This window comes from Hyperolius riggenbachi, chromosome 1 (assembly GCF_040937935.1).
Source record: "Hyperolius riggenbachi isolate aHypRig1 chromosome 1, aHypRig1.pri, whole genome shotgun sequence".
NCBI lineage: Eukaryota > Metazoa > Chordata > Amphibia > Anura > Hyperoliidae > Hyperolius > Hyperolius riggenbachi.
The window spans coordinates 342,591,012-342,601,573 of NC_090646.1; the positions used below are offsets into that span (position 1 = coordinate 342,591,012).

General features: G+C 43.5%; 1 protein-coding gene across 2 annotated transcripts in view; it reads right to left on the bottom strand.

The window, feature by feature from the left end:
• The window catches only part of ADAMTSL5 (ADAMTS like 5), a 65,129-nt gene extending 59,383 nt beyond the window's left edge, over window positions 1–5,746 (bottom strand). For both annotated transcript variants that reach the window (XM_068271227.1, XM_068271226.1), the window contains exons 1-3: window positions 5,585–5,746; window positions 5,409–5,475; window positions 2,067–2,203 (exon numbers count right to left, since the gene is read on the bottom strand). In XM_068271227.1, coding sequence (XP_068127328.1) covers window positions 2,067–2,203; window positions 5,409–5,475; window positions 5,585–5,601 — 221 coding nt within the window. In that variant the 5' untranslated portion in view covers window positions 5,602–5,746. The remainder of the gene's footprint in view (window positions 1–2,066; window positions 2,204–5,408; window positions 5,476–5,584) is intronic.
• Window positions 5,747–10,562: the final 4,816 nt, after the last annotated feature.

Genomic DNA, 10,562 nt, shown 5'->3' on the forward strand with positions numbered 1-10,562 from the left:
ATTGCTAGCCTACAGATTGTCAGTATTGTCAATCTGCAGGTAGATTGCCAATATAGGTAGCCTTGCAAGTTCCTTCCCCCCACCCCTGTTCAATTATAGGTAGCCTAGTCCAACCACTGGAGAGCTGAGAGCTAGGCAGTGAGTCACCACAAAGCTCGGCTCCCCGCTTGCTTGTTTCTTGCTGTGCTGCCCTGAAAGATATATCTATATATATATATATCTATATATATATCTATATATATATCTATATATATATCTAAATATATATATATATATATATATATATATATATATATATATATATATATAGTTTACACCTCAGATCATCGGTAAGCCAGCCGCAGTGAAGAGACAGCCAGGCAAGTGGTGCACGGTGACGGCGTGTATACTTCAAATACAGGAAGTGAGCAGTGATGTCACTTTTTTATCTGCGCCATCACTGTGGACCTGGCTGACTCTTCCCCACTGATCTGAGGTTTGAAGTATGCCGCAGAGTAGCACAGTGAGGAGTGAGGGAGGGGGAGCCAAACTTTGTGGAGGCAGGACAGGACCAGGACAAGTGGCATGCAGGCAATAAGGTGGCAGGCAAACCTGGTGTGTACCACCTGGCCAACAGAAAAGTACCACCGGTGGTACGCGTACCACAGGTTGAAAAGCCTTGATCTAATGTAAACAGATATCATACTGTGTACAGTCAGTAACCATTTCTCAGGAAATCTTCTGAGACCTCTCACTGACCTGGAAAAGGACTCCTTCGAAAGACCTTTGTTCTCTTAAAGTGGAATGCCATCTAAAACTTATATTTTACCTTTGAATGGAGCGAGGAATGGAAAATGGGTGCAGATTAGGGGCAGTGAGGGTTTTCTCTAAATTCTTGATCCACTCTGAAGAAATTGTCCAAAAGGTTAAGGGATAGTGTACTGTGCTCAGTTGTGTTGCAGAATAATTCTGCATGTCAACTCAACGCCAATACAATTCTATGGGCCTGTTCACAGTACTTTAACAGATCATGTTATTCTAACTTCCTCCATGTAGGCTTTGTATTAATGTTCTCTAGAATAAATGGTAAGCTTGCAAGGGCAGGGACCTCCTCCTAGTGTTTCTTATATTGCTGTAATTTACCATATGAACATGTACCAACTTTAGATATCTCAAACTATACATTAACTATGTATATATTTGTACTTGTGCTTTTGAATGTCATAACTGTACAGTGTCTTGAACTTCTCATGTATATACGTTCCCTAATATTTGTTCTGTACTATGTACAGCGCTACAGAAGATGTTGGCGCTATATAAATAAAAAATAATAAAAACAAAGTCTATGTCCAGTCTCCATTGCGGTTCAAAATCATTGTAACGTGTGCTTTATGCAACTGAGCACTGCGAATCCAGCCTCAAACCTTTTTTTTGAGAGATTTAATTTTGCCCTATTTAACAAATACTACTGACTTTTACAGCTATCAATAGGTTCAGTTTTATTCAGTTAAAATAATTGTGGTTCTTTTACTGTAACTAAACAAGAGTTTTTTGTTATTTTTCTTACTAGTAGAGATGTGGTGAACGGTTCCGGAACCGTTCGCTGGCGAACATCTCTAAATCCATGGGCCTCTTACTACTTCCGGGTCGCAATGACCCGGAGTAGTACGCCTGCGCTGCCCGGCGGAGCGCGACCTAGATCACGCTCCCGTTGCCGGGCACTCTCTGCGCATGAGCGTGACGTCACTCATGACGTCACGCACATGCGCAGAGAGTGCCCGGCAACGGGAGCGCGATCTAGGTCGCGCTCCGCCGGGCAGCGCAGGCGTACTACTCCGGGTCATTGCGACCCGGAAGTAGTAAGAGGCCCAGAGAGGTTCGCCAGGCGAACTGTTCGGCCCAACACTACTTACTAGGTAGTTATACACCTGTGAATGCTACAAGCGGTGCTTTTATATAATAAAATGGTAACACACCTAACCAAGATGCACCTGACAGACACTCACTGCATAGGGCTAAGTGTTTTTATGTAAAGCATCTTCTACGTTATATGAGCTAATACTTTGAAAAGTTTCCTGCGGCTGTACCTTAGACACTTTCGGGTTCTAAGTAACACTCCTTTCCCACAAGTGCTGGAGCAAGCAGTCCATGAGCTCCATGTTGTCCACAGTCCAAAGAAAGAGAGCTGCTGTCTTTCGCTTTGTAGACTTCTGTTGTCTATCATCTATATTATGAAACAAGAAGAGATTTCATTTTACCTCTAGGACACTTTAAAGCCGACCTGACCTGACCAAAACCTCCTCCAGGCTATGAAAACCTTCCTGACATTGTCATCAAGTAGTTTTATTAGAAAAAATAATAATTTGTCTGGTCTGGGCTGGTTTAGCAATAGTCTCCAAGGAAACAAATGCATTTTGCAGCCCGTACCCATGATGCAATTCTTCTGATGATTTTTTTCTAACGACCAGCGATACTTTGAGCAATGATCGATCATTTCCGTAATCTCACGATGTGGGTACAAGTGCGCGATCACACGTACATCATTTAGCGTTGTGCAGTGACGATCTTTAAAATCCCTACCGTACCTGATTGACTTTGCACCCATCGTGTGCCTTGCATGTACCCGTCGGCCAGAAAATGGATCGTAGAGCACTCGTCATGAGGGGGACGTTGCTGGATCCATTTTCCTCCGTCAGGTGGTGAGTATTCAGCTTTAGAGGAACATCATCTGTGTGTGTGTGGAAAGGACTAGTGCAACACCTGGCTGCAGATGCAGAAATTCAGTGTGTTGGATATGTATGCATTCAGTTATTTTGTGTTATTCTTTTTTAACCTCATCTCATTTTATAGTGTTCTGGTTTTACTTCGACAGGAAAAAGTCTATTTCTGTCCAAACACTGGAAAGCCGTCCCAACTTTATTGAGAAAAAAAACTAGTCTTCAGCTTAGCTGTATGTATTGCAAGAGTTGATGGCAAACATTTTTCAGCTTGAGTGATTTGGTTTGTGTGCATATAAAACACTGGCATTCCAGGGTGCCACTGACAGAAACTGTTAGATAGGAGCAGTGCTGGTTCTAGTTACAATGTGGCCCCTGGGCAAAATTAACCGTGGGGGCCTCTCTGACACTCCCCCCTCAAGTGGCATTAGGGGCCCCTTTGTTGCTTGCAAATTCACACACCAACCTCCAGGGCTGCCAGGCCTCCCTCCCATTTTATTGTGATCCCCAGGGCCCCTGCAAAGTTTCCGGCAACACAGTGACTTACTTGTCCCAGATGGAGCCCTCCTCCATTAGTCTGTGTATTTCTGTCTTCATCCTCACAGGGATGCCTCTCCTCCATGTCCCTGTGCAAATTACTATGTAATCAAATTTGCTGGGTAGCTGAGAAGATGCATCCAGACGGGAACGCACAGACTGAGGAGCGTGTCAGTCAGGATAGGCGAGTCACCATGCTACTGGAAACTTTGTAAAGGACCACTATAAAGTTGTGGAAAACTTGGAGGGGGGGCGGGGCAGCAGCACTTCAGGGCCCTAATGCATTTCACAGGTTGCCCAGGATTAGAGTGTCATAGTTCTCTGCTAGCTGGTGAATTAGTGCAGGTGTTGAAAATGAGTAACAAAGCATGGTTGCTCTTGTACCAAGGTGTAAAAAAAACAAATACTGCATACTGTATATAATACAAACTACACCTACCTTCAAACTAACGGGGATAAAACTGGGACAGTACCAGGAAAAATCATTTCCAGCATCAAGCTGCATATCCTGGAAAAGTGCTGGCGATTGTGGAAGGCACATCTTTGGGACAACCGATAAGAGTGTAAGAAACAAGTTGTGCTATTAGCCTAATAAATATGATGTCTGTGTATGACATGGCACACATATAACACATACAGCATATGTATGGACATGTTTTAATGTAGGTTCTTGATAAAATGAAAAATCTCATATGGGGAATAAGGACATGTTTTTCTTTCCTCAGCTTTTCACAGATAAATTCCAATTTTCTTGGGAATGCTGCATGAACTTCACTGTTCCCGGTATGCAGTATGCAGAGGATAAAAATGTAATTGGTAATCTCAAAGTTTGCAGAAAGCACATTGTTTTCATAATTCAAATGCTTGTGAGTACTTGTTTTCCTACGTGGAGGGGGGAGCAGTAATAACACTTCAGAGGAGCTGATATGTTGCCTGAGAGTGTACAGCAGCAGCTGCTGGCAGCAGGACTCAGGCAGTGGGACTATACACTGCATTATACAGGATTCCTCCCTAGCCCAATGGCAAGCTCAGGAAAGATAAACATCAACACATCAACTTTGTTATGTTTACATGATACAGGTAACTTCAATCACTTCTCATAACTTGGTGCTTATCTATCTGTCTATCATCTCTCTATTCCATTTATCTCTTACAGCTTTCTAGACAGGGAACAGGAATATCTTCTAGAACCTAGAGGTGCGTACACACACACTACTGCCGGCAACGACGGGTCTGCCGGCAGTAGCACGTGTGTACGCGCCGTCGGCGGACTGATAAGGCTATTTCTGAATGATCCGCTGAGCAGATCGTTCAGAAACAGCCTTATAATTCTGCCTGACAGACTGTACACACGCACTACTGTCTCTGGAACACCCGCCCAGCGGGAGGGTCCGACGGACCCATTGTTCATTGCGGTGGTGCGTGTGTATGCACCTTTGGTCCTCAACAGGTGGTACGTGTACCCCTGGGGGTACTTGCCCTGGATTTAGGGGGTATGCAAGCCTTTCTAAATTAATCTATTACAATGAGTTTTTGGATTTAAAATATGCTAAATGATGCCTAAATTAGCCCAAATAAGTATTTTAGTTAATTAAAAGCATAAAGGAATGTTTTAAACTATTGTACATGTACATATAAAGTGCTTCCAACGCATATATATTTAAAAAGGGTACTTGAGATGTTGTTGTTCACAATATGGGGTACTCAGCAAAGCCTGTCTCTTGTAAACGGGTACATGCTGTAATAATGTTGAGGTACAGTGTTCTGGAGGAAAATATTTAGGAAAAAGATAATACTGTATATATTTCTCACTGCCGACCACGAAAAAGGACATCGGAAAAATATACTGCATTTTTGCATTTTAAAAAGGCCAAATATATTAGTGACTTTTAGTTAAATGGCAAATTTATTACATACTGTCCTATAAGATCTGAAAGTCTGACAAATGAATGAAGAATAGGCAGATTTATGTAGCTCCAGAGAAAGGACTACACCTACAAAAGGGAAACAGTTACTATTTCTGTCTTTCTGTCTATTTTTGTAGAGGGAAAAAAAGCATAAGAGAGAGCGAGAGAATATATGTATTTTTTTGCCAATAAGGACACTGTATTCCAGTAACAAAACTACCTAGTGAGCCAAGCCTATAATAAAGTTTATTTCTTATGCACTCCTCACCTGATATTGGCAGACTGCATGGATCATGAACAAACCCCAAATCACTCTAGGATCTGGCATCCTAAGCCTGTTAAGAAACAATGTTGACACTTATAAAGACTTGGTATCTAACATGAAATGATACTTTATTAAAAATGATTTTAGTTATAAATAAAATCCCACATTGAAAAACTCACCAGGTTTCTGACCACATACTGAAACACCAGATGAAGAGATGCCAGAAATAACAAATTCTCAATAAATCCACACAAGTATTCTGTTTAAGTATCCCAGAAATATTCCAGCGCAGCAGTTCCCATTATTAGCTCTCATGCAGTAGCTACATTCTGTGCTGCTTGCAGTAAAACATTTCCATTTCACTGATCTCACAACTTGAACTTTTATTGTTCCTCCCGGTGAACACACCCATTTCACTATAAAGTTGGTAGCAGTCTCCCTCCAATGGCACGCTGTTCATCTGAACTGTTACACAAAGTGTCGCTTTCACCTAAAAAAACATTAACTCCCTGGTGCTCAGCCTGCAGTCCTTTAGTATCTACAGTGCAGCTCCTGGACTGTTTAATCCTTGGAAAAAAAATTCCAGTATCAACCTGTCATAGCATAACACACACTTTTGCAGTCCTTTCCTCAGTAGTTACATACTGTTGCAATGTAACTATCTTAATAAAGCCTACCTAAAGCGACATGTAATATGATAAAATAATCATAGGGAGCTCTCAATTTGACATCATGGGGGAAATGGGTTGCACTTGGGGACCTTCAACTATCCTTCAATTCCCCGGCTCTAGATGCTTGGCGTTTGCTTCAGTTCAAGCACCTCTTTCTGTCTCGTGGGCCTAAAGCGGTGTTTGGCAGCTCTCTTACCCCGTCTGAGCAGGCTTGCATGGGAGAGGGTCCCATCCGTGGCATACTCTCCCTAGTCTATACTCTCATGGATGATGCTGAGGAACCGTGTCAGCCATACAGAGCTTAATGGGAAAGGGAGCTTAACATGACCTTTTCTGATAAGCAGTGGCACAAAATCTTAATTTTCTCGCCTAAATCCTCTATATTCTCTAGAAGCCAGGAGGCAGGCTACAAAATCTTCCTCAGGTTTGTCACAGGAGCCCTAGTAGTCAGACCGCGAAATGCCTTCCAAATGGTGCCAGCGCACGGATCGTGCGAACTCTGGTCGCAGTCAATGCGTAGGAACCGTTGGGAATTGGCCGCAGACAAACCAGAAGGGAGCCTGTGAGGTACGGTAATTACAACTTACACACGATTTTAGGGTATAAAACTGCCACCACCACTGGTATGGGCCAGTGGACCCGACTGACTGACTAGTCCTGTGAATAAAAATGGTTAAACACACTCTATTCTGTCTAGATATCAACAATAGTAGCGTCTCTTCAGAGATCTGAGTTCAGTTCCTGTGTATGCTGAATAATAGGGTAGCGGGACAGTGAATGACTTTGGTAAAATCTTTATTCACGGCAATATAAATAATTAATATATACAGAAAATTATTAAAATCAACAATTATTGAGACATGAGATAACACAGTATGAAAATAAAGGGGAGAAAAAAATACTTAGTTCCTGGAAAGATGTCCTTTTGTGGGAAAACTTGTAAAGTTCTTGGTTTTAATCAAAGTTCAGAGTTCAGACCAGGTGGATGCCAGCATATCCTCAAGCTGGCACAGATGAAATCAGGATGATGTTTCAGGGTGGAGGACACTGAGTTTGTCTCCTCTGCCATTCTTATGCTCCTGATCCAGTAGGAGGGAGTGAGGGCGGGAGCCACACACCTCCTTAAAATATGAGATGAGTCCTCCCCTTGTCCTGGGGACCAGAAATCATATCAAACCATATATGGGCTCTATCTCACAGAACCTTACAGGTCAGGGCAGATTTACTAACATTTTCAGGTCTGTCTCGATTTACCCAGCAGTCTGATACCCAACATGAGGGGTGGGACCCCTGTGGTATCATCAGGGCACTTTCGAACTGCCTAACTGGCAGTCTTTACCTCAGAATGTTCTGAAACTTCTTCAGAACCAGCACCAGATAGGGCCAAGCATGCTCTGTTAGTTTGTAGGGTCTGCCAGCCTGGCAACACAGAAAATATGACACATATAGCAGTTTATGGAATATGAGATACCTCTGGGATTTATAGCAGGTCATTCCCAGGCAAAGGCTCTTTGAAGTTTGGGGGCAGCCAGCTACGTGTCAGCTCCCCTGCTGGGAGGGAGCCAGAGTGTCTGACTTTTCCCCCAACTAGATTGCTTCTGCCATCGTGCTTGTCAACTATACCTGATGGATGGGCCATCAGCACAGCTTGAAGCCAGGGACACTCTGCAGCAGGCTAGAGCCCTTTTGGTGGAAGGAGGGAAAGAGAAAAAAAAAGAAAAAAAAACAGTTCTGATTCCTGTAATGGCTGCACAAATTTAGCCAGAAAGCGATCAGAAATTGGACTGCGCGGATCCTTCCAATTCGCCCACGTTTGTTCCGTGACAAGGTTGTTCTTGACTCCCTCGAGCCTCCATCAGATGTTTCCAATGGCTTCCCCCTCTGTGCTGCTCCACGTATTTTGGTCTTTCAGCAAGCTTGCACAGTTCTAGGTGGATGTGAAAGATCTAATGCATGTTTTGATGGATCATCTTCCTCCCGACTCTCCTGCTTTCTTTCTGTTGCATCATAACCAGTGGTTGGTTAGAAAGTATAAGAAGACTCTCACCCGACAGCTAGTCAATGCTGCTAAAGTCTTGATCGCCCGGCAGTGGAGGCCTTGCGGAACCACCTACTGTGCAGGATTGGTTTCGGGAAATCAACTGAATACAAAAAATGGAGAACCTAAACACCACTATGCAGGGGAAGCAGGAGCAGTTCTAGAAGACCAGGTTCAGCTGGTTTGAATTTAAAAAATCTCCCAGATATGTATCTCTCACAACCGTGAAGGCCTTTTTTTCTGTGGTGCTGGTATGGGAAGTCGGGGTCTTCAATTTGAAACCCCCGTGGCGTTGGACTGCTTAGCAATGTACTAAATAGTTTAAAGAGGCGCCCTGGTGGTATATAAAAGCATTTAAAAGCAGTTTAAAACCGAGAAAGGTTTGAGGTTGCTTACCTCAAGGACGACAAATCTTTGTAGGGACAAAAGATTTTATTGGTAGCACAGGCAACGCGTTTCACGGGTCTGAGCCCGCTTCCTCAGGCCAATAGCAGTGCCAGGCCAATTGAAATAGCAAGCTAAGGGAGCCTCTAGCTAGAGGCTCCCTTAGCTTGCTATTTCAATTGGCCTGGCACTGCTATTGGCCTGAGGAAGCGGGCTCAGACCCGTGAAACGCATTGCCTGTGCTACCAATAAAATCTTTTGTCCCTACAAAGATTTGTCGTCCTTGAGGTAAGCAACCTCAAACCTTTCTCGGTTTTAAACTGCTTTTAAACGCTTTTATATACCACCAGGGCGCCTCTTTAAACCATTTAGTGCATCCCTAACCCCCATACGATACCCGTGTGAGGGGTGGAGGCAGAACATATGTGGTTTACACCACGGTGGACATCTGCCTCCCTTCTTTTTTCCAAGGAGAGTGACCGCATCCAGGTCCTTAGTGACCTCCCCGAGTGGAGTCGGGTTAATTGTCTACACTTGCTTCCTGTGGTCGGTTGCCCCCTTGCAACCCACTCTTGTGAGTAGATTTTTATCTTCTACATTGACAATTTTGACTAAACATATTACACTATTGGGCTCCCGTGTTTTTTGTTTCCTGTGCCTTTTCCCCAGAAGGTGTCCTGACACCAATCATCCACTACTGCTTAGCAATGTAGTGCCCAGGTCCTGCATGAGTTCTCCCCCCAACTCTTTTACTGCCTTTCTCTCCTTATCTGACTCTTTTCTCCCTCTTTTCTTTTCCTCCTTTCCATCATTTTGGTACTCTTTTTGTTTATTATCCTTTGAGAACGTATATAGCATCCCAGAATGCTAGATCCCTGTTATCAGCACCTAAAGTAGAATCCCAGGTGTAAGAGGTAGGAGAGATGACATGGGGAGTTGAAAAATAGGTATTCAGTAGAACTGACATGGGGTGGAAAGATAAGTGAGGGGTGGGTGTGTAAGTAAATAGAGGTGGGCCAGAGGTGATAGATAAGGGGTGGTTCGGTGGGTGACAGGGGGTCAGGAATAGTGACCTGTTTATATAATTATAGGTGAGGGACAGGAGTAAAACGTGGGTAGGTAAGGGATGGAATTGACATAGCTACAAAAGAAAGGCATGGTGTGTGCTCATGACCATGTACCACCTGTTTTATAATGGCAGCAGATAAGCCTCTTGGCTAATTAACCTCCCAGTTGGTTTATTTCCAGATTTTAGGGTCTAAAAGTAGTGCAATTTTTTTAGCATGCTTTTAGACTCTAAAATTGGTGGGGAGAAATCACACTGCAGAGAGATCTGCAGCGGGCAACCCAGCATTTACTCACCTCCCTGGGATCCAGTGGTGCAATTCTCCATCCATCCTCCAGGTGGCGCTGTAACCCTGTAGTGAGATTGCAGTCTGTCGTAATGACGAAAGGCGGCAATCTCACCAAGGGGATGCACATTCTCCAAAGACAGGAAGGAGAATGGCTGCTGGCGTCTGAATCCTGAGGGAGGTTAGCTAAAATGCCCACTGTACATTACCCTCTGCATAGAGCTTCCGGCGACTACCCCGAGTCAGGCTCGGGGTTACCACTCCTGGCTGCTTTTTTCCACCCCGAGCCTGACTCAGGGACACCGCCAGGGAGGTTAAAGGGGCACTATGGCGAAAAATTGTAAAATTTAAAATATGTGCAAACAAATAAGAAGTAAGTTTTTTCCACAGTAAAATGAGCCATAAATTACTTTTCTCCTATGTTGCTGTCACTTACAGTAGGTAGTAGAAATCTGACAGAAGCGACAGGTTTTGTACTAGTCCATGTTTTCATAACAATTTTGTATACAGCTGAATGTATTTTGATATCTGGTGCAGTTTTTCTATATATTTTTACAGTCATATTTTGAGGTTTCACTTTTGTATGTGATATATATTGTATTGGTTCACACCATTTTAAAACATATATGTATGTCTCTAAGACCTGGGGTGACACCCATGGGCGTGTTCACCCACCTATATAATCTGTGCAATACCTGGAGTTGTAAGCTAT